At 39.8% G+C, this 27,838-nt stretch overlaps 1 protein-coding gene across 3 annotated transcripts in view; it reads left to right on the top strand.

Moving 5' to 3' along the window:
* sestd1 (SEC14 and spectrin domains 1) overlaps window positions 1–26,443 on the top strand; it is a 167,498-nt gene extending 141,055 nt beyond the window's left edge. For all 3 annotated transcript variants that reach the window (XM_039757762.1, XM_039757765.1, XM_039757763.1), the window contains exons 13-19: window positions 2,383–2,497; window positions 3,418–3,577; window positions 13,548–13,629; window positions 18,375–18,497; window positions 18,747–18,938; window positions 22,688–22,809; window positions 25,157–26,443. In XM_039757762.1, coding sequence (XP_039613696.1) covers window positions 2,383–2,497; window positions 3,418–3,577; window positions 13,548–13,629; window positions 18,375–18,497; window positions 18,747–18,938; window positions 22,688–22,809; window positions 25,157–25,331 — 969 coding nt within the window. In that variant the 3' untranslated portion in view covers window positions 25,332–26,443. The remainder of the gene's footprint in view (window positions 1–2,382; window positions 2,498–3,417; window positions 3,578–13,547; window positions 13,630–18,374; window positions 18,498–18,746; window positions 18,939–22,687; window positions 22,810–25,156) is intronic.
* Window positions 26,444–27,838: the final 1,395 nt, after the last annotated feature.

Here is a 27,838-nt window from a genome sequence, read left to right on the forward strand (position 1 = left end):
ACATTTATATTTCACAAATCCTGAAGAATGTTATCCTGCACACAATGGTTTCATGATCACTTTGATCGGCCCAGTGGTATAGGCAGCCTTTCAATTTAATTTCAGCTCTTCTGCTTTACTCCCAGGGCATTGCAGAGAGACATTAACCGTCATTTTTATAGCGTAATAAAGAATCATCTGCCCGATCCTTAAACTTATTTCAAGTTCTAAGTTCTATGATCTTAAACTCTGCATCTCAATTCCGTCACCTTTCTTATCCTACTCGAGTATCAACCTGATATAACACGCTGAGATTTTCCAACAGTCTAACTCCTAACTCCTCGGTTCCTGCTGTCCAACAGAGCCCCCTTGATACGCACCAACGTCTCTCAATTAAATTGGGTGTGTGATATGACGAGTTTGCAAAGCTGGAGACCTGCACAGGACTGCTCTATAACATTTGCTAGGGTGATCCTAAATAGGGTCCTTGATCACTTGCTCACCTACCAGCACCAGAGCAGGTTGGTTTTACATCTAAGAAGTCCAGCATTGACCACATTCTGGCACTGTGGGTCCTCATGGAGTGCAAATGCGAATATCGTCAGAGTTTCTTTGCAGCCTTTGTCGATTTTCATAAAGTGTTCGACTCAATTCATCAAGCTGCTCTGTGGGACATCCTGAGACTTTGCGGCAAAATTGCTGGATATCATGTCTGGTCTCTACACTGGTACTATGAGTGCTGTGCAGAGTGGAGGCAGACCCTCTGCAGTTTTCCCAGTTGATTCTGGGGTTCGTCAGCGGTGTGTTTTTGCTCCTACTCTGTTCAGTGCTTTGCATGGACTGGGTGGTGGGCAGGATTGTGGGGTCCAGCGGCTGTGGGGCATCTGTTGGTGAAGAGAGATTCACTGATCTTGATTTTGCCGACAATGTTGTGGTCTTCTCTGAGTCAATGGAGGCTGTGATGGGGGCACTCGAGAGAATGAGTGAGGAGTCTGACTGTCTGGGCTTGCGAGTGTCCTGATAAAAACCAAAGAGCCAGGACTTTAATGACCTCTTGGGCACAGCCATCAGCAGTGTGTCAACCTCATCATTGAGAGGTTTGTCTCTGGTAACTCTTCCTATGACGTCAGTAGGCAGATTGGGAGAGCATGGGGGTTCAGGAGGTCGCTGGAAAGGGTTGTGTCGATATCTGTGCAAAAGGATGAAGGTCCAAGTCGAGTCCTCCTGCTTTCTGTCTTGATATATGGTTCTGAAACATGGACGCCATCCAGTGACCCGAGTTGAAGACTGGATTCCCTTGGTACTGTGTCTTTTCAGAAAATCCTTGGGTACCACTTGTTTGACTGTGTGTTGAACAAGCGGTTGCTCACGGAGTCCCAAATGATACACCTTACCCGATTAGGAATCACTGGGTCTAAATATTTACACGCTTGGTAATTTCTTTACTTGTGTTGCAGAAGAACTCGGATGTTGACTCATTTTTGGCTGCTGCTCAGTGTGCACTACCTGTTGTCTCTCTCTGCCCTGTCATTGATTGACTAAGACGAGGCAACAAGTGGACCTTTTTGCAGGCTCCAAAGTTCTCCATGCCTGATCTTTGGTGCAGTCTAGAATGCCAACTTTCTTGATTTGAGGCTGTCATTACTCTTTTTCTTATAGATTTGATAATAATAATAATAATAATACATTTTATTTAATCGTAGGCGCCTTTCTAAAAGCTCAAGGAAACCGAACAATAGATAAAACAAACTTTATAAACAAAACTAAAATACAAAATTTAAAATATAAAAAATGATTGGACTCGATTCTGTTTGTGTGCATTGTATGCATTTTACTTTCATCTGCATGCTCATTGGTTATCTATCATCTGTGGCTCACACGGGAGGCCATCCTTATTCCTTGTGACTTGAATCATTTTGTTGTGGTTAGTCGCAGAGTGATTGAGAGGTAAGGGATGTCACACTTACACAGCTGGCTGGCATAAGGAATAAACACCAGTGGCACATACTTAACTATCATTAGTGTACTTTTTGCTTTGTGTTTTTTTCTGTTTTGTAAGTGAGGTCCATTATAAAAATTCACCAAAAGACATTATTAAGCCTTGCTGGGATATTCGAGACAGACGCCTAGCTACACACTCAAAGTGAGCAGTGCTCAAAAATGGTTCTGGTTGTTTTGACATTTAGCAGAAACAATTGAGAAAAGTACTGTAATGGATGCCAAACTTTCCATCCCCAGTGGTAAGTTTCTGCCAAGTCACACAGCTGACTTGGAATTCTTCAGACCACTCCCTGACCTCAAAGATGAAATTTAGTTGTAATATGAAGAACTATTAGTAGAGTTTTATGTTCCCTATACTACCATGGATATAGCTTTTGACACTTCTTCTTTCCTTTTTAATAGTTATCTCAACAGCTAGATGGTTTGCTTGGGATGCTGTGTGCAGATGTGGCACCAGCTGATGGAGCAGCAATTCAGCAAACGTTAAAACACCTTGAAGAGAAACTAAAGAGCGTAGGTAAGGATTTGGGGTGGCATGGTGGCACAATGGCTAGTGCTGCTACCTTACAGTTCTGAAGCAAGTCACATTGTTTAGTGCTTCTACATTAGCCCAGTGAGGATGAGTCTGCTTGTAATTTCTAAGTGTGGATGGCACTGAATTGGCATCTCATTTTGAGTTGGTTCAGTCCTTGAGCACAGTGCTGCCAAGATCAGCTTCAGCCCTCTGTAATCCTGGGTTTAAATCAGAAGTTTGAAAAAAGATGAATACAATTTCACTAAAGCAAAACTTGTAAAGTCCTAGCTGTTGCTTGTTCAATAATATTTGCTATAAGGTAAGCCTTTAATTCTGCATCTTGTATGACATATATCACAACACTTTTAAAAGAGATTTTTAAAAAAGAAAAGTTGCAGCTTCCTTTTATTGAAGCCTGTATATATGATTGATTTACTGGTTTTATCAGTCTTCCTCTCACATTCACGCCCTCTGCATGGCAGACAAAGCGTAGACATACTACTCGTATTGCAAGACCTCGCTCGTTTATCAAGTTAATAAAAATTTGAGCTTGTCTTGCAAAACACTCTCACAAACCAAGTTACTTGCAATCCAAGGTTTTACTGTACTTAAGCGAAAATATGTATTTATCTCCATAAAATCCTGATGTACTGTATGTTGTGATTTTGCCCAGACTTTTATAAGAAAAAAATTCAGGAATGGATGCCTGTTTGGAAGTCTTTTAGATAGCAATACATGCAAGATGTCATAGCAGTAAGTCACCTGCATCAGATGTAATTCAGCTTTGTTGAAAGTTCAAATCATTAGTGCCTGCGTGTATTTATATTAGTCTAGTCTTTGCTGGGATAGTAAGTATTCACTTCTGATAAAACATTTCAGGTGTGTAGGACCATTTTATTAATATGCAACAATACTTTCCCTAGATGTCGCTTTGCAAGGCTTACAGGAGAAGGGGCAAGTCCTGTTAGACCAGCTATCCAACCAGACATCGTGGGCTTGTGGAAAGGAGGTTAATGCTGAAAATAAAGAAAATGTTGATCACATCCAAGGTGTGATGGAAGATATGCAACTTAGAAAACAAAGGTACTCTTGCTGTTTCTGTTCTCTTACTAGTCAGTGAGTACATTCATTAATTTTCCAAGCATGCTTTTTTGAATACAGTGTTCATGAGAGCCACAGCTTGTTCCTGATGCTTTAAGTCCAAAGTAGGAACAAGCCCTGAGTGGGGGTCCATCCATTTGAGGTGCTATCAGTCATTGCCCATCGGCCAGACTTGCACACTTAAGAGGAATCACAATGTCCATACAAAAATCATGCTGACATGGATAAAATTTACAGACTCCACACAACTACATTATTAGGCATTCTATTAAAATCGTACACAGGAATTTGTATTTGACAGAATATGCATTCTTTTGAGCATTCTTTTCTGAGCATCTTCTGGCGGTTAATGTCGAGTTATATGTCAGATTTGCTGACTGCAGTTGCCAATCTTGTCGCCAGACCATGTTAGTTTGCTTAAATGAAAATTGCTGCCCATGTCACATTTACCAAATGAGTGCTGACTTTGCACATTGGGTGTTCTTGCTCCTTTTTGTGACAGCCAATAATGTGCTGCCTGATAGAGTTAGCACTTTATGGTGAGTTCAGCACAATCTCTGCCATTTTTTTTCTTATTCTGTTTAGTACATAAAACACAAGACATCATAAAGACCAGCCTGTGTTCTGTTTGTGAGGCTTGGTCACTGCAGTCTATGCATTTTACTTCTGGATGAGTATTCATTGGTTGTCCACTCTCATACACTCAAAACTTGACCCTACAACTAAAGACTTTAATCAGAGCAAGTCGGAATGAGTCACTGGGCATGTCATCTAACATGACCGGCTTCTCTGGAGCATGCCACCGACTTGCCTCTTGACTCACTAAAATTAGGTAAGTGAAAACTACAACTGAAAATCGCTGGAGAAGTTGCATTAATGTCACAAAGCCCTTTGTTTCAACATGATATTTATTATAGATGAAGGGTAATTGCACACTAGGGATCAGCTAATAGATATAAATAAAGCTGAATGTATGTGTTTATGTGTTTGGTATATAAATATCACCCTGCTGAACATATCTTCACAGATTTTCATTTTTTTAAAATGTCAGTTGGTTATGTTACATTTTAAAATGTAGTTAATGCCCCCCATCCGGAGAAGTCCAGACCATTTAACATGTGTCCTCCAAATTTGATACAGATTCACCTTTTCGACACTGGCACACCATAACCCATTTTTTTTTCTTCCAAAATGTATTCAGTGACCGCCAACAAATAGGTAATGCCCCCGGTACCCCTGCTACTGCTTTATAATCAAGACAGGAGTTCTACCACTATATATTGTGCAGATGCCCACATCACAGAATCTTTTTGGGCTGTCATATGAATTAGTAAATGAAACTCCATTACATTGTATTAGAAATATGTATTCATCGGAATATTTTAGGGTAGATTTTAAAATTCCAGGGCTTATACTGTAATATGTCTTTATATGAGTTGCTTTATACTACAAGATGACAATTTGTGTGCTTTTTTCATAATAAGGATAGAGAGCAGGAGGCCAGGAGAAGGCGCTGATACATCACATTGCCACACCCACCACATGACAAACCAATTTAGGATCCAGATTAGGGCAGCCATGTGACAGGTGTGACCTCAGCACCACACCAGTTCAGATGGAATGGAACAGTCGGAGGTTTTTTTGTGGTAGCTGGAGTGCAAATTCTGCCACCAAGCCCCAGGTATTTCTCTGCGGGTTGGAGGTCCTACATGTAGGGCGGGATGCAGATTAACGTCATACCCAGGACAGAGCAGGTTAAGGACCTTGCTCAAGGCGTTTTACGGGATTTGAACCAACAACCTTCCGATTGCCAGTGCAGATCCCTAGCCTCTGAGCCACCACTCCACCCCATAATATAAATATATTAATAATATAAATATTTTGTTAAGCAAATTATATTGGAATCCTGTAATAATCTGTAAACATCTCATTTTTGTTTATCTGTGCCCCTCCATTCAGTGTAAGACTTTAAGTCTAATTTATGCTTCATGTGAGATCCAGCTTTGGCTTCTTTGCTAACACAAACCAGGTAGTAACAAAGACACATGCAGGGTTGATTATGTTGCCATACAGGTGGGGGCCATGAGATCTTATAGCAGACAACAATGGAAATTTGTTAGTGGTGTGCCAGTTAATGCGCCACTGATCAAAATCTGCCAGTTTTACTCCAGAATAGTTGATTGGGAGTGTTCAGAATAGCATATCACATCAAGTGATTTTTTTCAGGTTATGTTTAATTTATATAATTTATGGTTATGACAGCCAACCTATATTTATAATAAATTTTTGGTTTAGTCAGCGTAGCCATACCAAAAGTCAAAGGTTTCTTGCATTTAATTAAGAGTGTTCTAAAACTACTTTTGTCCATTCATCTTTATAAAGCAACTTCTACTGGTCCAGATTTGTTGGCCGTCTCACATAAATTTCCCACTTAAGTTCATCCCACATTTTCCATTAATTTGCTGGGATGTCTTCCATCATTGTGTTGTGTTGGTGACTCCCTCTTGGAACAATTTCAGTTCAAGGCCAAAAGTCTAACATTCTCCAGAATATTTTCAATTGACGGTGAATCTGTTTTTCCACAACGATTGCAATTAGTCTGAGACCATTGGCAGAAAGCCGGACCCAAACCAGAGTACATCCTCCACCATGTTTAACAAGGGGATCAGGTTTTTATTTAGTGTTAATTTTAGGTTTTTTGGGGCAGTCAATTGTCATAGTAACAAGAGCAATGGATTTTTAAACCCATGTTAAAGGTTTATTTACCACCTTTTATTCCGTATGTTGTTCTGAACAAGTCACTTAACCTGCTTCTGCTAAAACTTTACAAAATACATGTAAATCTTTGTACTATTTATAAGCACTTCAATTTGGAAAAGGTACCATGTAAATGAAATGTACTAATATTAGAAGGAAGGGTTAGGTTTTCGCAAAATGTTTTTTGTCAAGCAAAAAGTTGGATCTTTTTATTCATTAGACTTGTTCAGCCTCTTTAGACTCGATGTATAGTTGGCTCCACTTGTTCAGACGTTGCTGTACTTAGACAACTTTTTCCATTATTTAGTTATAGAAAGCCTCAGTCTATCCTAATGGCATCTTGTACAAGGCAGAAACCAACACTTGATGAAACGCCAGACTATTAGAGATCGCACTTGCATGAACACAGTGACTCCTTCTGTATGACTTTAGAGTTGACATTTAAGCTTCCTTGCACTTATAACATAAGAAATGTGACAAACAAGAGGAGGATGTTAGTCCATCAAGCTCATTTGTTTACCTAATACCTAAGCTGTCCCAGTATCTCATCCAAATTCTTCTTAAAGATTGTCAAAGTTTCTGTTTCAACTACATGTCCCCCAGTAGTTTGTTTCAGCTTTCCAGCAACTTTTTGCATGTAAAAGTGCTTCCTGGCTTCAGTTCTAAGTGCCCTTCCTTTCCACTGCTGTATTTGAGTATGTGATTTAACCTTAACCTGAAGGAATTCTGCTGGACCTAGCTTATCAGGTACCTTTGAGGATTTTCAAGACCTGCATTAGGCTCCCTCCTCGAACCGCCACCTTATCGTGGTGGAGGTGTTTGCGTGTCTCAATGATCCTAGGAGCTCTATTGTCCGGGGCTTTATGCCCCTGGTAGGGCCACCCAAGGCAAACTGGTCCTAGGTGAGGGATGAGACAAAGAGTGGTTCAATAGACCTCCTATGACGAATAAAAAATTTGGACGGCGTTTTACCTCGCCTGGACACGGGTTACCGGGGCCCTGCTCTGGAGCCAGGCCTGGAGGTGGGGCTTGATGGCGAATGCCTGATGGCCGGGCCTGCACCCATGGGGCATGGCCGGGCACAGTCCGAAGAGGCAACGTGGGTCCCCTTTCTCATGGGCTCACCACCTATGAGAGGGGCAAAGGAGGTCGGGTGCAGTGCGATTTGGGTGGTGGCCGAAGGCAGAGACCTTGGCAGTCTGATCCTCTGCTACAGAAGCTGGCTCTTGGGACGTGGAATGTCACCTCTTTGAAGGGGAAGGAGCCTGAGCTAGTGCGTGAGGTCGAGAGGTTCCAGCTAGATATAGTCGGGCTCATTTTGCACAGCTTGGACTCTGGAACCAATCTCCTTGAGAGGGGCTGGACTCTCTACCACTCTGAAGTTGCCACCGGTGAGAGGCGCCGAGCAGGTGTGGGCATACTTGTTGCCCTCCAACTTGGAGCCTGTGCATTGGGGTTTACCCCGGTGGACGAGAGGGTAGCCTCCCTCCGCCTTCGGGTGGGGGGGACGGGTCCTGACTGTTGTTTGTGCGTATGCGCTGAACAGCAGTTTGGAGTATCCACCCTTTTTGGAGTCCCTGGAGGGGGTGCTAGAGGGCATACCTTCTGGGGACTCCCTCGTACTGCTGGGAGACTTCAGTGCTCACATGGGCATTGACAGTGAGACCTGGAAGGGCGTGATTGGGAGGAATGGCCCCCCCGATCTGAACCCGAGCGGTGTTTTGTTATTGGACTTCTCTGCTCGTCACGGATTGTCCATAACGAACACCATTTTCAAGCATAGGGGTGTTCATATGTGCACTTGGCACCAGGACACCCTAGGCCTCAGTTCAATGATCGACTTTGTGGTCATGTCATTGGACCTGCAGCCACATGTCTTGGACGCTCGGGTGAAGAGAGGGGCGGAGCTCTCAACTGATCACCACCTGGTGGTGAGTTGGCTTCGATGGTGGGGGAGGATGCCAGTTAGGCCTGGTAGGCCCAAACTGTATCTATATATATATATATATATATATATATATATATATATATATATATATATATATATATATATTTATCTTCTTATATAATACGCTACCATGGCTGTCCGTTTGTCTGTCCAAGATTTTAAATCACCTGTAGCTCGTAAACCATTTGGCCTGTTGGCCTGAAATTTGGTACACATATACTACGTGACATCTACCATCCAATTTTTGGGTGATGATTGACCTCCAAGATTAAAGATCAACCCAGGAAGGACAACTTCAAAAATCAAATAACCTGTAGCCTGAAATTTGGTACAGATATACTACGCTGAAACTCTGCACTACAGGTTTTTATTAAAAGCGAAGAGTTGTGGAATTATTATTCTTTTTATTGTTATTTTATTGTAGAATTATCTCTTGGCGGCATGCAGAAGGGAGTATGGTCATGTCAAGTGTATTCACTGCGCATTACCATGCATTACTTGTGTGTGTGTGTGTATGTGTGTATATATATGTGTATATATATATATATATATACACACACACACAGTGCGCTCCACAATTATTGGCACCCCTGGTTAAGATATGTTCTTAGGCTTCTAATAAATTCTTTTTTTTCCCCAAAAAATATAGGCTCACAACACAAAAAAAAACTCCAGCCTTTAATTGAAGTACATTTATTTATTAGGAAATAAATCCCACATTAAGAAATACTTTTTTTACATGAAATCATGTGTGCTACAATTATTGGCACCCCTGCTGTTAATATTTTGTACAGCCCCCTTTTGCCAACAAGACAGGACTTATTCTTCTCCTATAACATTTTACAAAGTTGGAGAATACAGAGACAGGGATTTTTGACTATTCCTTTTTGCACAATCTTTCTAGATCGTTCAGAGTCCTGGATCCTCTCCTCTTCCGCTCACCCCTCAGGTTTTCAATGGGGTTGAGGTCTGGGGACTGAGATGGCAATGGAAGGAGCTTGATTTTGTGTCTGGTGAGCCATTTTTGTGTAGAGTTTGCCATATGTTTAAGGTCATTATCCTGCTGGAAGATCCAATGACGACCCATCTTCAGCTTTCTGACAGAGGCCACCAGATTACCAGATTTTGATTTAAAATGTCCTGGTATTTCAAGGAGTTCATGATGCCATACACCCTAAGAAGGGCCTTTGGAAGAGAAACAGCACCACAGATCCTCCACCATACTTTACAGTGGGCATGAGGTGCTTTTCTGCATAATCATTCTTGGATTCACACCAGACCCACTTAGAATGTTTGTTGCCAAAAAGCTCAATTTTAGTCTCATCTGACCAAAGCATACAGTCCCAGTTGAAGCCCCAGTACCGCTTAGCAAACTCCAGACGTTTACGTTTGTGATTGTAGGTGAGAAAAGGCTTTCTCCTTGTATGTCTCCCAAACAGCTTGTTGGCATGAAGATAGCATCTTATGGTTGTCATGGAGACTTTGTGACCCCAAAATACCACGCTTTGGTGCAGTTCTCTAAAAGTGAGCTTTGGAGAATTTTTTACTTCTCTGACCATCCTCCTCATTGTGCGTGGTGGCAAGATAAACTTGGGTCCTCATCCAGCCTTGTTTGTCACAGTTCCCGTTGTTTTACACTTCTTTATTATTCCTCCGACTGTAGATACAGGCAGGTTTAGGCCAGGAGCTATTTTCTTGTAGCCACTACCTGACTTATGAAGGTTGACACACATCTGACTTACTTGAACAGCATATTCTCTTGTGTTTCCCATATTGAAGAGTGACCAAGAGCAATAGGACTCATATTTATACACGTCATATTTATACCCCAGGGACACACGATGTCATCCATCCATTTTCCAACCCGCTGAATCCGAACACAGGGTCACGGGGGTCTGTTGGAGCCAATCCCAGCCAACACAGGGCACAAGGAACCAATCCTGGCCAGGGTGCCAACCCACCGCAGCAGGATGTCATTATTTACTAATTAAACAGTCCAATTTACTGTGATCAACCTTAAAAGCGAAACTAGAAATTACAAAAACGCTTTATTTACATTTATTTTTTAGGAATTGTTAGGGGTGCCAATAATTGTGGCACACATGATTTCATGTAAAAAATGTATTTCTTAATGTAGGATTTTTTTTCTCAATTAATAAATGTACTTTAATTAAAGGGTGGAGTTTTCTCTTTTTTATGTTGTGAGCCCATAGTATTTTGAAAAAAAAAAAGAATTTATTAGAAGCCTAAGAACACATCTTAACCAGGGGTGCCAATAATTGTGGAGGGCACTGTATGTATGTGTGTATATATATATATATATGTGTGTGTGTGTGTATGTGTATATATATATATATATATATATATATATAGATATATATATATAGATATATATATAGATATATAGATATATAGATATATATATATATAGATATAGATAGATATACTGTATATATATAGATATATACATATTCAATTCAAGATTATTGAGCAGCAGGATGGTTTAATTTTTCAATTTTGGAGACACATTGCTATCGTATACTGGCGCCAGTACGTCTTCAGGGTGAAGTTTTCGTTGGAATCAATCAACGAGGTGGCGTAGTGTGTTGCGTGTGTACAGACCCTTGAATGCACGTATGATGCCTTGATCCATAGGCTGAATCAGCAATGTTGTGTTTGGCGGGAGGAATTCTACCGGCATACCTTCATAGAATGAATCCAGTTCATGGCCTCCTGCGTTGTTCATCGGCAACAGCACCTTGAAGTCGAGGCCAAGTTCAGCGAGGTACACTTTTACTGCTGGAATGAAGCATTGGTGGAACCAGTCAGCAGTGATGGATTTCGTAATCCAAGCCTTCAAGTTATGCTTCCAATTAACTGTCAGCAGGTGCTTGTTCTTGTTCTTCAGGGCCCTGGGGTTCTTATCTGGCTTTATCATGTGGCCGGTAGCATTGCCACACATCATCACAGTCAATCTGTCTTTGTGTGCTTTGAATCCAGAGGCTCAGGCTTTGTCATGCATGATGAAGATACGAGAAGGCATTCTCTTCTAAAACAAGCCAGTTTCATCCATGTTAAACACTTGTTCTGGCTTGTAACCTCCCTCCTCGATGATTGCCTTGAATGTCGCCTTCGTGTCCTCCTCAGTGGCTGCTGTATCCGCAGATGCAGCCTCGCCATACAGGGAAACATTCTTCAGATTAAAGCATTTCTGGAATCTGTCGAACCACCCTTTGCTGGCATTAAATTCAGTTGGTTTGGCTGCAGATTTCATTGTCGATGATCTTTCTTGAGGATCTTCGGAAGCATCAGGGTCATCAGCATGGTCGTCACCTCCTTCAGCAACCATGGCATAGAGCTGTCTGGCCTTCTCTGTAATGATGTTTGTGTCCAAAGGAATTTTTTTTGTGTTTCTGCAGCTATTGATCCAAACGGCCAACGAAGATTCCATTTTAACGATTGCTTTATTCCGAGGAGTTGCCACCCTCTTTCCTGTTTGACTAAAGGAAAGTGATGCGGTGACTCATATTCTTTTCATCCTTCTTGATTTAGCGTACCATCTGTTCATTCAAGCCGTAATGGCGAGCGACGTCCGAGTAGCACTTTCCTTCCAGAAGCATATCCAGGAGTTTTACCTTCTCCTGTATTGTCAAGGTCTTCCTCTGGCACTTATGCTCACTACGACCAGAAGGCTTACAAGTTGCAGGGCGCTTGGGAGCCATCGTAGGGCTTAAAACAAACAAAAAGTTTGCTGACAAAAGTTGGCTCACAAAAATCAGACCACAAGCACGGTTCTTGTGAGATTACACCATGTTAGCAGCAGCCAATCAGAGTCCAAGAGAATGAAAATCTGCTCTGATTGGTTGAGTCTCCTCTTTCAGCCAGTAATGGGTCTTGTAAGAAGTCATCTGGGTACTGCAATACGAAACTCTTTGTCTACCATAGAGACTGCTGAAAACTGTATGCTTTGTTATGAATTGGCTGCAAAGTACACTACAGGTAGGATGTACTTAATGAATTTTTCCGCGATTTATCGGGGGTGTGATAGCTGAACCGTGATAGAGTGGGGGATAACTGTAGAAGGATAATTGAGAAAAACATTATGGCAGCCACTGGGCCACCTTGGTGAAGAAGTGAAATGGCCATCACGCCAGTGATGATGAGAAGAATCGTTGAACAAGTAAAAATATGTACACACAACAGACAATACACTAAATAACATAAAATGCAAAATCTGGGCTGACTTGTTTCCCAGCTCGCTACAGGCTACAGTTCTTTGGGGTCTAGTCCCCTTAATGTTTGTCCAAATAACTAAAAGCTGTTAGAAACTCCCATTAGTAAACTACCTTTTAAGTGTGGTTTCAGACGTCCTGGCTTATGACTTGGCAAGCTTTCCGGATGCTTCCTGTCTGTGTCAGTGTAGTGCAGTGTTGCTTCCCTCCAGCAGGGACCCTGTCTAAATTCACAGCACCCGTCTGTGTGATCAGACAAATTTCAGAGAAATTCTAGTATTTCAGTGTCGTTCATTTCTGCAATTCTTTTCACAGTAGCCCCTCTTACCACATATACCATGGACTAATACATTTGCCAACTTTTGGAGCAATTTGTCTTGTAATAGATTTACGGATATTAAAATGATCTGCTGTGGTTTAACAGTCATTTTCAAACCCAAGAGTGTATTTTTCGTCCTTTTATAATCAAAGGTCTTTTTAGATTGTGCCATGTTGTACTGCCCAAATATGAAGGGTAACAACATAGTGACTGGGTTCTTAACCCTTACATAGAAGAGGATTTCATAAATTTGTCCAGTAGATTGGCAGTTTGCTTCCCTTGACTTCCCACGTATTTCAGCACTGGATTATTTTTGCCTCATTGACTGAGATAATAAACATTATACTTCTCTTATTTTTGCACATGAGCTAATACTTATTAGCTAATTTCTTATCCAGTTTCATGCATCGTTTCTTTTGAACCATACAGTATATAGATATTTTGGATATTAACCATTTCATACAAAGAATGAACTGTTTTGAGTGAACAAGTACCTCATATTTCTATTTGAAGACCTAAAGTTGGAACTCCAAAACTTCCAGATGTCACACTGTGTGTAGTGAGAGCTCTGTTCCTATTTGAGGTTGATGTGCTCCTTTTTGCATTGTCTTTGATATGGAGGGGTTGATACTGATACAGCAATTCTCAGAAATTAAAGATAAGGCAGTCTTCATGTGTTGTTCTTTGTTTTAATAGATGTGAAGACATGGTTGACGTACGGAGGCTAAAAATGCTTCAAATGGTCCAGCTTTTCAAGTGTGAGGAGGATGCTGCTCAGGTAGGCCATTTTACAATGGATTTTGTGGAAATTCCTCCGGTTGTTTCTACACTTGCGTTGATTTTGTTTGTATCATCAGTGGCTGGTGCAGGGGTCCATCCTGCCGCTATCCCATTTTAGCTTTTACTCTTTAGGATTTTCCTTTAGTGTATAGTTTTAATGATGGCACTTACACAGAGTTTATTCCATTTTGTAGAAGTGTTCATTTATTTTTACTGCTGAATACTTGGGATGTTGTAAGCTTTAAGATGATAGTGGAAAAGTCTGCAGTAGTGTTTAGCTTTTATGTGTAAGGACTATTTGCGCTTAAATTTGTATTTCTTTCCTGTGCATGTACTATAAAGTTTCATCCAGGAAAAAAAAAACTTTACTTTTTACTTTATATAAAATATGACATACATAAAAAAAAAATAAAAATACAGTGAGGAAATACACATTTTAAAAATAAAATAAAAAAATGACAGGTCACCTTCAAAATAGGTTTAGAGGGTACAAGACAATACGATCAAGGCATCCAATATACACTCACCTAAAGGATTATTAGGAACGCCATACTAATCCGGTGTTTGACCCCCTTTCGCCTTCAGAACTGCCTTAATACTACGTGGCATTGATTCAACAAGGTGCTGAAAGCATTCTTTAGAAATGTTGGCCCATATTGATAGGATAGCATCTTGCAGTTGATGGAGATTTGTGGGATGCACATCCAGGGCACGAAGCTCCCGTTCCACCACATCCCAAAGATGCTCTATTGGTTGAGAGCTGGTGACTGTGGGGGCCATTTTAGTACAGTGAACTCATTGTCATGTTCAAGAAACCAATTTGAAATGATTCGAGCTTTGTGACATGGTGCATTATCCTGCTGGAAGTAGCCATCAGAGGATGGGTACATGGTGGTCATGAAGGGATGGACATGGTCAGAAACAATGCTCAGGTAGCCCGTGGCATTTAAACGATGCCCAATTGGCACTAAGGGGCCTAAAGTGTGCCAAGAAAACATCCCCCACACCATTACACCACCACCACCAGCCTGCACAGTGGTAACAAGGCATGATGGATCCATGTTCTCGTTCTGTTTACGCCAAATTCTGACTCCACCATTTGAATGACTCAACAGAAATCGAGACTCATCAGACCAGGCAGACAGTCTTCAACTGTTCAATTTTGGTGAGCTTGTGCAAATTGTAGCCTCTTTTTCCTATTTGTAGTGGAGATGAGTGGTACCCGGTGGGGTCTTCTGCTGTTGTAGCCCATCCGCCTCCAGGTTGTGCGTGTTGTGGCTTCACAAATGCTTTGCTGCATACCTCAGTTGTAATGAGTGGTTATTTCAGTCAAAGTTGCTCTTCTATCAGCTTGAATCAATCAGTCGGCCCATTCATTCTCCTCTGACCTCTGGCATCAACAAGGCATTTTCGCCCACAGGACTGCCGCATACTGGATGTTTTTCCCTTTTCACACCATTCTTTGTAAACCCTAGAAATGGTTGTGCGTGAAAATCCCAGTAACTGAGCAGATTGTGAAATACTCAGACCGGCCCGCCTGGCACCAACAACCATGCCATGCTCAAAATTGCTTAAATCACCTTTCTTTGCCATTGTGACATTCAGTTTGGAGTTCAGGAGATTGTCTTGACCAGGACCACACCCCTAAATGAAGCAACTGCCATGTGATTGGTTGATTAGATAATTGCATTAATGAGAAATTGATCAGGTGTTCCTAATAATCCTTTAGGTGAGTGTATTCAGGTGCCTGTGTGTTTTGATGTTACTGTGATTTTCTTTGTGATGAGCATGTCAAATTACACGACGTTTCTTTCATAGTCTACATTTACATAACCTTAGCAAGTCTGAAGCAGTCGTGTCAAACACCCCTCCATGTTACCAGTTGTGTAGTGTGATATACCCAACGACTCAGTCCAACCAGTTTGTGACTCACTCCAAGAAATGAGGGAGATTTTATTTTGTCTGAAGTTGTAGAGGCAAACTCATGTAAAAGCAAGAGCTGATAACCAGTGTGCCTACGAGGAATAAAAAGAAGAGAGGCTTATCTGTCTCATGTCTTGTGTTTTACATGCCACGACAGAAATGGCGTTGAGATTGAACTCGCCTTACTTGTAAAGCCTTCACATGGTAAATGACTTTGTCAGGCAGCACGTTATTGGCTGACAGAAAACATCGCTAACTTGTGATTTTTTATTATTTTTGTTTTTTTTGGAATTGAGAAGCTGAAATGAAAGTCCTTACACTGTTGCTTAATTTGACATGGTCAGCTGACAAGATCAGCAGCTGCAGTCATCAACTTTGACATCCTCTCTGACTAGAAGTTGTGCATTGTGGCATTTGTGGCATTAGTTTTAGTGTTTTGTACTGCCACCTCAACATTACCGGAGATGGAGTTTAAATCCCAGCCTTGAGACCATCTTAATTTAGTTGTTTTTTTCTCATGGGGTTTTCAACTTTTTCAGTATTCTGAAGTAATCCCAAAGATGTGTAGTTTATATTTAAATGTACTTATTTGGCTGATGCCTTTATCCAAGGCGACTTTACAGCATTTATGATACAGTTGGTTATATTGTGTGTGTATATATATATATTATAAGCAGGGCGATGGGCCTTCGGGCATTAAGCAAACTCCTGTCAATCATGAAGAATCCACTGAACAGTGTCATTTCCAACCAGAGGAGTAGCTCCACTGACAGACTGAGGAGATCGTTCCTCCCCCACACTATGCGACTCTTCAGTTCCACCCCTATAAACGTTAACATTACTCAAAGTTATTGTCTGCTTTTACTTGCATTTTTATTACTATTTAATTTAATATTGTTTTTTAATCAGTATACTGCTGCTGGATTATGTGAATTTCCCCTTGGGATTAATTATCTATCTATCTATCTGTCTATCTATTTCTCTCTCTCTTTTGGGTTTTCCCGTCGGAGCACAAGCAGATCAAGTGACTTGCTCAGGGCCACACAGTGGTGTCAGTGGCGGGATTTGAACCTACAACGTCAGGGTTTGAAGTCCAAAGCCTTAACCCCACAACACCTCGTTTAAATTGAGTGGTGACTCAGAATTGCTCTGGTGTGGTTTTATGTACGGATATCCTCTGCAGTGTGCTGATAATGAGTTCCAGAGTTCATTCCTGCCTTCCTTGCCTTTTGTTCAGCACTTCTAGGATCAGCTTCATCTGTCCATAAGTTGGAATACATAAGTTAAAAGAGAATGGATAGATATAGTTGGAAGATTTAAAAAAAATGTATTTAATTTTTAACACAACTTTCTTGGTTATGTTAATTTTCTTAAGGAGGCTAGAGAGTACATATATAAACCATTGGCACATTTTTAGGAAGCCCCTGCGCACTGAACAGATTCCAAATGACTAGAAAATGGCAAATATCATCCCATGATAAAAAATGGGTGACAGGGCAGATCCAAGCAACTACAGGCCAGTAAGCTTGACGTCCATTGCAGAAAAATTAATGGAAGGAATTATTAAGGATAAGATTGAGCAACACATGGCAAGGACAGGAGTTATTCTGAACAGTCAGCATGGGTTCAGATGAGGGAGGTCGTGTTTTACTAACAGGCTGGAATTCTATGACAAAGCAAGTTCAGGGTGATGTTTGTAGGTGGGTGCAGAATTGGATCAGACACAGGAAGCAGAGGGTGACGGTGAATTCAGAATTGGCCGATGTTAAGAATGGTGACCAGCAGAGGGTAGTGCTGGGGCTGCTGCTATTTTTAATATGTATAAATGATTTAGATAGGAATATAAGTAACAAGCTGGTTAAGTTTGCAGATGATACCAAGAGAGGTGGATCAGCAGATAATTTGGAATCCGTTATATCATCACAGAAGGACTTGGATAGCAGACAGAATTGGGCAGATTTGTGGCAGATGAAATGAAATGTCAGTAAATGTAAAGAATTACACACAGGAAGTAAAAACATGAGGTTTGAATACACAATGGGCGGTCGGAAAATCGAGAGTCCACCTTATGAGAAGATTTAGGAGTCATAGTGGACTCTAAGCTATTGACTTCCAGACAGTGTTCAGAAACCATTAAGAAGTCTAACAGAATGTCAGGTTATATAGCGCCTTGATGTGTGGAGTACAAGTCACAGGAGGTTCTGCTCAAGCTTTATAACACACTGGTGAGGCCTCATCTGGAGTCCTGTGGGCAGTTTGGGTCTCCAGGCTACAAAGAGGACATAACAGCACTAGAGAAGGTCCAGAGAAGAGCGACTAGGCTGCGTCCAGGGCTACAGGTGATGAGTTATGAGGAAAGATTAAAAGAGCTGAGCCTTTACAGTTTAAGCAAAAGAAGATTAAGAGGAGACCTGACTGAAGTGTTGAAAATGATGAAGAGTATTAGTCCAGTGGATCAAGACTGTTATTTTAAAATGAGTTCATCAAGAACACGGGCACACAGTTGGAAACTTGTGAAGGGTAAATTTCACACAAACATTAGGAAGTTTTTCTTTACATAAAGAACGATAGACACTTGGAATAAGCGACCAAGTAGTGTGGTAGACAGTAAGACGTTAGGGACTTTCAGAACTCGACTTGGTGTTTTTTTTAGAAGAATAAAGTGGATAGGACTGGTGAGCTTTGTTGGGCTGAATGGCCTGTTCTCGTCCATATTGCTCTATTGTTCTGATGTTTTAGTTTGAGGGTCAGTAAAATATGAACGCAAAAAATGTTTGGAAAAACGTTAATATTTAGCATTTTTACTATTGAATTTCACAGGCAGTTGAATGGCTAAATGAGTTGCTTGATGCCCTCCTAAAAACCCACATAAGACTTGGTGATGATGCACAAGAGTCAAAAGTCTTGTTGGAAAAACATAGAAAGTTTGTGGATGTGGCACAGGTAAGTGGTTTGCTTTACTTTAACAGTAAATAATGTTTTAGTTTTTTAAATTCTTCTTTTTTTTTTTTTTAATTTGAGTATTGTACTGTAGCAGATGGAGATAGGCAACATAGCATATGGTCCTAAGTTTTCAGATTCCTAGCGAAAAAAATCATATAAACTCAGGCATCAAGTCATAAGATGTCTTCCAGCTTGTTCATTTCACAGTAATTTTTCACTTGAGTTCTGACAGCCATCTCCTGTGTCTAGAGCACATATGACTATGGACGCCAGTTGCTTCAAGCCACAGTGGTGTTGTGCCAGTCTCTGCGATGCACAACCAGGTCTTCAGGAGATACTCTTCCTCGGCTTAATCGGGTGTGGAAGCAGTTCACCGTTACCTCCGAGGAGAGGGTTCACAGACTGGAAATGGCCTTAACGTTTCACACAGCTGCTGAAAAGGTAGGCAGTTCTGCTAGTGTCCGACTGTGATCCTATAAAGCTGGTTAGTGATTTTTAAATAAAAGGAATTGACTGCAAAATAAGGTGTCTTGTTTGTTCTGTCACAAGGCAACCACAGCATGGCAATGTCTTTCTAGTAATCGTAAACCAAGTATATCAGCAGTAGTCAAGGGATGAGAAACATGTACAGTAGTTGTTAAAAAGTCCCACAGACAAGTATAGTGAGCAAAAGTAAACAAAGGTGTTCTAAAAACACAGATAAAGACAGTCCCAAACCAGAAACAGACACACAAAAACAAGCTAATTGATATTGCCAGGATTAACCAAAAATGATAAAAATGCAAACAGCCAAAACATACCTACAGAAAATGAAATGCTTCAAACCAGTCACTAGGTGATACCTACTGGTATAATAATAACAACTGTCAAACTCATTGAGAATTTACAAGTGGCTTCAAAAGCAAAATAGCTACATTTACATGCAGCCAAAGACGACTTGACATAAACACCACACTCCGCTGCTCTCCAACCAAATTCCTTCCATTAACCACTCCGAATGGACTCCAGTGCAGGCTTTTATACCGAAGAGAATAGACTCCAGCCAGTCAGCTATGGGCTGAAAAGTTCCATTCTGTGCCACAATACATCTTCTACTATACACAATATATCATATGTTTCCCTCTCAGGGATCTCTCACTACACTAATCCTTATCACGTCACGTAACTTAACTAAACAATCCCTTGCTGTAATGTCTCTAAACAGGCTGTATTGAAAAAGCAGTTGTTGCCCTAACTGCTGGTGGTCCTTGTACGTAATTGAGTGTTCTCATGGCGCTATAACTGATATAATGCACTTGTGACGTCTTTCCACACCAGGAAGAACTCTGCATGGTGAAACTCACTGAAGGTAAAAAAAAATTACCATCTCCTTAAAGGTAGTAAAAAAAAGTAAAACTGAATTTAAAAGAAATTCCTAACCTCTGCAACTGTACAGTTGTATAAATGGTTCCTCTCAATTTTTATTTATTTGTATACTTATTTTTACAAAGCCGGTGTGCTATTTTGCTACACCGATAAATTAGCCTCTGCAGTGGCATCCCTGTGGGGTGATGACAGACTTCATCCCATCACATAGTCATTGATATGATCCAGTTCATGGAGGGCTGCAGTGGCGGCATGTTTTCCTTCATGCCTTTTTCTTAATTACTAATCAATTTCTGCTCCTAATTGACTTTTTTTCCCTTTATTTTAATTGACTTGCTTTTTCATACTCAGATTCCTTAATTGTTTCTTTTTTCCTTAAGCAGTAGGAAAACAAAAATAAGATGTGATGGGATCCATCAGACAACCAACTAAGTCAGGGCCTGAGTCTCCAACCAGTTTCACTAAAATCCATTCCTGAATTAGAAGCTGATTCTTTGTTTTAATTAAACCTGTTTTTTTAATTCTTTTTGGTGCTCTCATTCTGCCACAGCAGACATTTACAAATCTGTCATCTTGTCTTTTTTTCTGAGGACACTGTCAACATGTTTTGTGGAACAGAGTAGATTTATATTTCTCAGATCTTCATCTTTCTTTATTTTCCTCTATTGTATGATGGACACTGGATAGCTGGTCATCTCATGTCTGTTTGATTATTAATTAAATAAAAAATGAAGGGGTCTAAATCTTAAAAAGCTGATCTATTATAATGAAGAGTAAAGAAAGATAATCAGCTGCAGAAGTTAGCTACTAATTATGATAATGATGGGAATGAAGCCCTGCAGCTGGACAACCCTGATGTAGATATTTTATTGTGAATGTACGTATGGGGTCCGTATTCCCTGTAATTTAACTGTGTAATATGTATTTAGGTGACATATCTCTCCAAATAAATTTGTAGATCACAAATATATAGAAAAGTTTTTTTGAGCACCATCATGTTATGTGACTTAATAGTGATCATTAATGAAGATTGCAGAGGAAGTCAGATTTCCAGTCCAAAAGCTGCTTAGCAGAAATTTTCTTTGTTACACTGACTGAATCGTAATGCAAGTTGCAAATGAAGAGTCCTGTTAATATTTCTCAGGAGTGCTATTCAATATAAATAGATTAGACACTGTGACCAATTTTAATGATTACAGTAATCCACTATTGAATATTAATAAGCAAGTAACAAATTCATTTCCCTCTGGGGACAAGTCTTTCTGTGTATTTACCTACAGTATCTACACATGCATGCCGTGAAGATAATAAATCCCATTGCTTCTAGAGCATTTTTGGTTTTTTTATAATTACACCATTTTTAGATAGTTATATCTTTATCTCTAAAGGGGAAATATATCATTTTAAAGACGTTCAAATAATATAACAAATAACTCCCCTCAAATAAACCCAAAGAATTGCAGATAAAGAGTCCTGACTTGGCTAAAGATGAGACTAATCACAGTGAGGCACTGTAAAGGTTTATTGCTGTTGGTATGAAGGATCCCCAGTAGCGTTTCGTGACGCTCTTGTGCTGAAAGCCCTCAATGCTAGTCATAGAGAGGATGTGCGTGCGGTATTGTTCATAATGGTGCTCAGTTTTGTCTTCTCTCTCCTCCACTAGTGCATCCCATAACTGAGCTTGCCTTCTGAATCAGATTGTTTAAACTGTCAAAATATAATTGAATACTTCAAAGGTTGGCAGAAAGCTAAAACAAAAGATGGGCTGTAAATATACATCTAATGATTTCATATCTTACACTTTATTTATTCTACCTATTTGTTTATTTATAATATGTTAATTATAAGTGACATGCTTTTTTGTTGCCATTATTATTCTGTCGACAGATAAAAAGTGCAGGCTTATCCTTTAAAGGTCGAAAATCGATCAAGAGATGAAGGTCATAAAACAAAAGGAAGATCAAAAATAAGACTGCTAATCAGAAATTACTTACCAGAAAAGCCAAAACGTCAAAGTTCAAAACAAGTACAAATAGAGGGATGTTTTACAGTACCAGGATGTAGACAATCTTTAAATAATATGAAAGCAGCAGTGCCAAAAGAAACCTTACAAAAATGGTAGTAGAACTGGAGAAATTCATAGTGACGTTGAAATAAAAAAGAAAATTATATCTAGAGAATTAAAAAAAAATGGTGAAAATGATGACTTCTTGGTAAGATTTAGCGGTCAAAGTGTTAACCTTTAATGCGAGTTAACTTGTAGTAGGTGATCTGTACACAGACACCACTTATGAGTTACCTCGTTAACTTTCAGTTGCAACAAATTGTTCAAGATCTAACTTGTTACACCCAGCCGAGTTATTGCACAGCTGGCATTCACAAAGAATGTACTTTACCATACGCCAACAACAAAACAACTCAAATACAATTCTCAAACAGAGGAAATACATTTTTAGTTTGAGTTTTGCTTAATCACAAAATGCATTTAATTAGTATATTAAAAGAACACTGACTTTACATTGACTTCATGGACACATTTACCTGTTTTCACTGTGGCAGTCAATGTGTTATTGTCTTGGCTCCAGCTCTACATCCTCCCACACACAAATAAATAAGGGGCTTGAGAAAGTTACATTTGATTTGTTTTCTTTTTACTGATATTATAATTTGTTAATGCTTTACGTAATCTTCGGCCCCTTTGCTGCCTTGAAAGTTTATACTTTGTTTTTCAGTGTCAGATCTTTTCAAATTCTCCAACATTGCTTATTTTCAGAATGTCTTCTGCTTCCTGAATAATACTCTATAATAATCCATTAATCTTGCAGATACTTAAAGAATGTCCAGAGCAGACTGAAGAGTCTGTCGATTTAGAAGTGTATGAAGACGTTGAAACAGTAGGAAGGTCACTACTGGACAGATTAACAGTGCCTGTCATTTTTCCTGATGGGTAAGGATTGATAATGGCTACCAAAAGTTGGTTTTCTGTACAGTTGATTCCTTGCTTTGCCATTTGAACTTGATGTCATATGAAGTAACACAAACTTGTGCCCTCTTCTGTTTGGTTAAAGCCATGTTCTCACATTTGGCAAATTTATGTCTGTGGGCACTGTAACTGTTTTGTTCTACATGCTCATTCCCAGATAAAATAAATAAGTCAATTGTTTTATGAACAGACACATTATTTTGATATTAAACTGTAAAACACTAGAAAAAAAAATTCCATGGGATCACATCACTTGGTTGGTGCAGAATTAGACTCCAAAACAGGGGCGCTAACTTCACTTTTGTGCAGTTCGGGTGAGGAGTATTTTAATAATCAGGGCACTGTTTTAAAGATTTTAATATTTGGCAGTTCCCGCGTATACTTAAACCAGAGTTACTCTGCTCCTGAGTACAAGGGCATTGCAGCTCATGGCCAAGTACAGGAGCGCTTTTATACTGATTCCCAGTCACTCATTGTGAGTAGCACAAGAAGAGAGTCTTTTAGCAGTCAGTTCTGGCAAAGAATGCAGAAACTGGAAGAGGAGCACTTCATGGAAGTAGACAAACATCACCAGCAACTTGGAGGCAGTGTGCTGGTTTTGAAACCTCACAGCAATTTATTTCATTTGCTTCAAGATTGGAGGCCTCCTGCTCCAAAGGCCAATACGTATTGGATTACAGTGTGGATGATCAAGATCACTGGGTTTACCTGCTCATTATCTCTACGTCCACACTACATTTTTGCTGTAAAATGCAGACATTAGTCTCTACTTTCTGTCTGGCATTTTAAATCCATGCAAACTGAGACATTCGAAAATGCTTTCCAAAGCCATATATATATATATTTTTGGAAGCGATGGCTCATTGGGAAGGGGTGAGAACGTACAAGTTTGAAAATGCAGAGTTTATTCTAACTCTAGTTGGTTTGTGGTTATGACGTGGCCCTTTGCTTATTGGGTCCTCCTCTTTACATTTTCTCATCCGCTTTGCTCATCTTACACTTGCAAGTTACTCTCAGTAACGACTCTACCTCATGGTCAGTCCAAAAGGAACATGTGTTCACTTTTGCTATTGTCTGTGTTCAAACACAAGCTACCAGTGAATGTCTAGCATGGAGGACACTTTTCTGTTCTGTTTCCACCGATGTTTATGTAGGTGAACCGCAATGTCATAAGCATTTTTGATCATTTTACTATTGGTAGAGATGTAGATTGTCTCAGTTAAAAAAAATAAAAATTGTGATCGCTTTAAAATAGCTTAATTCCAATGGTAGAAAAACCACTGGACTATAATTTGATTTGTTACCAATCAAATTGATTTGATCTGATTTTCAGAGTTTGTAAAAATATAGAACATTTGTTCTAATCTTCTGTCGTCTCATTTTTTTTGGAAACTAGGAGGCTTCGCCCCCTGCTCGTTTCGCTCGCCAACCAAACCCCGGCCTGCGCTACGTGCCAGCCACTTCGCGTCTCTGCCGCTCACGTTGTGAAGAGGGGAACTGAACGCACCCCAAGGAGACGTGCTTGCTCCTCCGAAACCCCCTCTTAAATGGTGATACAATGGGAAACAGATGCAGTTTCTTTTTTTTTTTTTTAAACCTCCTCTTTGCTTGATCTGCTGCAAGCTTGCTGCCGCCACCGTGCCACATGATCTGCATCTCACGCAGTGCTTCAAACATTTGAAAGCCTGTCTCAATGCCTTGTCTCTCTTCTCCCCCAGACATCCTCTGCTCCTGTTGGGGGTCCCGCTCCCGAGGCGTGCCCCTATGAAGAGGAAGAATTTCTGTTCTTTTAATTGAGAGACAATACTGTCCCCTCCTGACAACACAAATTAGACAATCTACAAGTCTCCAACATAAAGTGTAAATCCGAACAATCTATTCAATCTCTTTTCGCTGTTTCGTTATTTCACCAAGAAATAATTTCCGTTAGTTTTCACTAATGCGATCTTTAGTATCATTTTTTTGAGACTTTCGAATTTTCCTTCTTCCATTATCTCTAACCTGCTCTGCATGTGTATCCCGCCAACGTTTTTGAATTCTTTACGACGTTCTACATTGTCATCTACTCTTTGTCGTTTTCCAGCCCTGGGTCTGGTTAAATCTCTTGGCACAAAGTCTTGTCTCATAGGACGTGAAAGTGTCTTTCTGAGAAAGTCTCGTCTCTCGTTTTATATAATAGAGTGATGTTAACTGAATGAGAAACACTGAAATACATTTTCCTTTTCTTACCGCATCAGTTCTGATATATTTTGCTTGGACTTTATCTTCCATGCTGCTGTAAATTTACACTGTCCGTCTTCTTTGATTGCAGAAGTGAGCAGTTTTTTGGGAGTCCTGGCGACATGGCCTCCTCTGCCGAACACATCCGTGACAGGATGAAGCTGGTTGGCATGAAGAAGCAACAGCAGCAGCAGCAGGAAGCCGCCGAACAGCCAGACCTAGAAGAAAAAGCAGACAGTGTCGATGAAGGCGAGGAAGACAGCTAATAGAGACTCCTGCAATGCCCAAGAAGGAGCGTGTAGCGTGCGAGTCAGCATGGCATTAATCCCTGGCATCCTGTACAGTTCTCTTGCATTGAAATGCAAACTCTCCATTCCACACATCTTATTGCCCAAGGTCCATTGATTGACGAAGCCATACTAACTTGTGTGCTGACTGAGAGCGCGGGCTCCCGCTACCACTTTATATATAAGACGATAAGAACTACAAATGTTGCACTGAACTTCCCTCAAAGCTTTATCTGGCCTGTCTTCTGTTAGCTGTTAACAGTTGACTCAAGCTTTCATTGGTGCTACTAAAAGCATAGAATGTCCAAGCACTACTTCTGTCTTGTATGGTGCTGTAGAGTTTTTAGGCATTAGGCAAACTTCCTGTTTGTAGACGGTAAGACATGTATTTTATAATTTTGTTTGTAAGTTTGGTCTTAATTTGTAATACCTTACAATGTTGCTGCATTTGTTTTTAATTGTGCCAATACGCAACCTGCCCTGAAGGCCTTTGACACAGCTGTAAACTGCCTAACTGCTGTTTCTAAGTATGAGCGGATATGAAATAGATACCGGCAAAGGTAATCCAGCTTTTTAAAACGTGTTCTCCTCTTGCTGTGATACCCATGCACTTCAAGGAGCAAGTAATGGACAAAGCTATGTTTAAATAAAAAAAAGAAAAAAAAAATTACAAACGAAATGAAGAGCTTTGTTTCAATAAATATTAAATGGGAACTACTGTGAATTTGTTTGTGCTTCGTTGCACTTTTACGTTTAATACTAATAAATGTTGAAAAAAATGTATAAACCCTTCACAGAGCAGGAGAGGCTAGGCCTGTAGATGGAATTGTACAGAATAACATGTCTGCACAAAAATTACAGAGGTAGGCGTGCCTTCTGTGTCGTGCAGTGTTGTCACCTCAAAACAGCTACACATGTGGTAGTCACGTGACTACTGCTACTCATTATAATAAGAAAATTAAAATGCAGCAGCTCTCAGCAGTGGTTTTCCAACAAGAACTCCCCCTAGAGTAAGTACAGTGTGTATCAAGATTATTATAGATAACGAAAACTGGCTATTATTAAAAAAAAAAACATTTTTGTAAACTGAAACAAAATAATTAACAAAACCGAAATGCCAAGCAAAATGACATTTTTATTAACTAAAGATTGCAATATGCAGGCTTCGAGGCAACTCGGGCCCCTTCATCTGCCTGAAAAAGGGGCCTGAGTTGCCTCGAAAGCTTGCATATTGTAATCTTTTTAGTTAGCCAATAAAAGGTGTCATTTTGCTTGGCTTTTCTCTACATTCATAATAGCTAACACGGTACAACACCCTAGTACTACAAAACCAAAATGAACAGCTAAAACTAAACAAAACTATTAAAGTAGCTGAAAAAATTAACTCAAATAAAATATTAGTTTACTAAAAATATTTTTAGTTTTCGTTTTTGAATGAATATTCTTTGCAATAGTCTTTAACCCTTATAATTTTATAACAAAGTAATCCACCAAGAACCACCCGCATATATTTCATCCAGTGAATGGTGGCTGGTGACGGAGGGCAGGTGTTCATACAGCATTTGTGGTGACAGATCAAGAGCGTAAAGCATATGAGATGCAAAGCGATTTACTGTGCCACCTTTTCCGCTTTTTGTATATAAACATGTAATTTAAATGCCTGAAATCATTTAATAATACAGCAAGGTGGGGTCTGCACACTGATTCAAGCCTAAGAGCCCTGTTCTTTCTAAGCCCCAATGATTTTCACGATCACACCTGTCAGAACAAGGTAGAATCGATTTTATGATTTTTTTGTATCTTTTCAGGCCTGCAGGTGACAAAATTCTATCGATAAATTGTATGTGCCTGAGATGGAATCAGAGATCAATATAGCTGGTAGAAAATAACAAAGCCCAGTATGAGAGATATTTCACTGCAATATTGAAGGCATTCACTATAAGCACATTGACTTGCAGTGGGATATGTTGTGTGCAGTAGACATTTAGAGTAAAAAACCTTACAATTCACCTAAATTTCATTACAAATTGTGGTCCGTTCTGGTGAATAAAAGGAAAAGATAAAAAGTGCCAACAATCCACGCACATTTGTTCAGCACAAATGACAGAAAATATTTTTTAAAAATCATAAAACTGATATTTGATTATGCTTGGTTTTATCAGACAAAAACAAAACAATGGTAAACTATGTAGTGTAGTAAGCTTCCAGTAACATTAAGCTCATATTATATTTAAAATAATTAAACTCTATAGTAGCTTTTTAACCATACCTTAATTACTATAACTAAAACTGAAATTAATAGATATAAAACTAAAATAGAAATGTCCTTGTGAAATATAAACTAAATTAAAACTAAAAATACACGATGAAGGAAAACTAAAATCAAACTGAATTTCAAAGTAAGGTCAGAAAAAATATAGAAATCAAAACTAATATAAAAAGGCAAAACTATAATAACCTTGGTGTGTACGCATGTGTGTATGCAT

The sequence above is a fragment of the Polypterus senegalus genome, chromosome 6 (genome assembly GCF_016835505.1).
Source record: "Polypterus senegalus isolate Bchr_013 chromosome 6, ASM1683550v1, whole genome shotgun sequence".
In the NCBI taxonomy this organism is placed as follows: Eukaryota; Metazoa; Chordata; class Cladistia; order Polypteriformes; family Polypteridae; genus Polypterus; species Polypterus senegalus.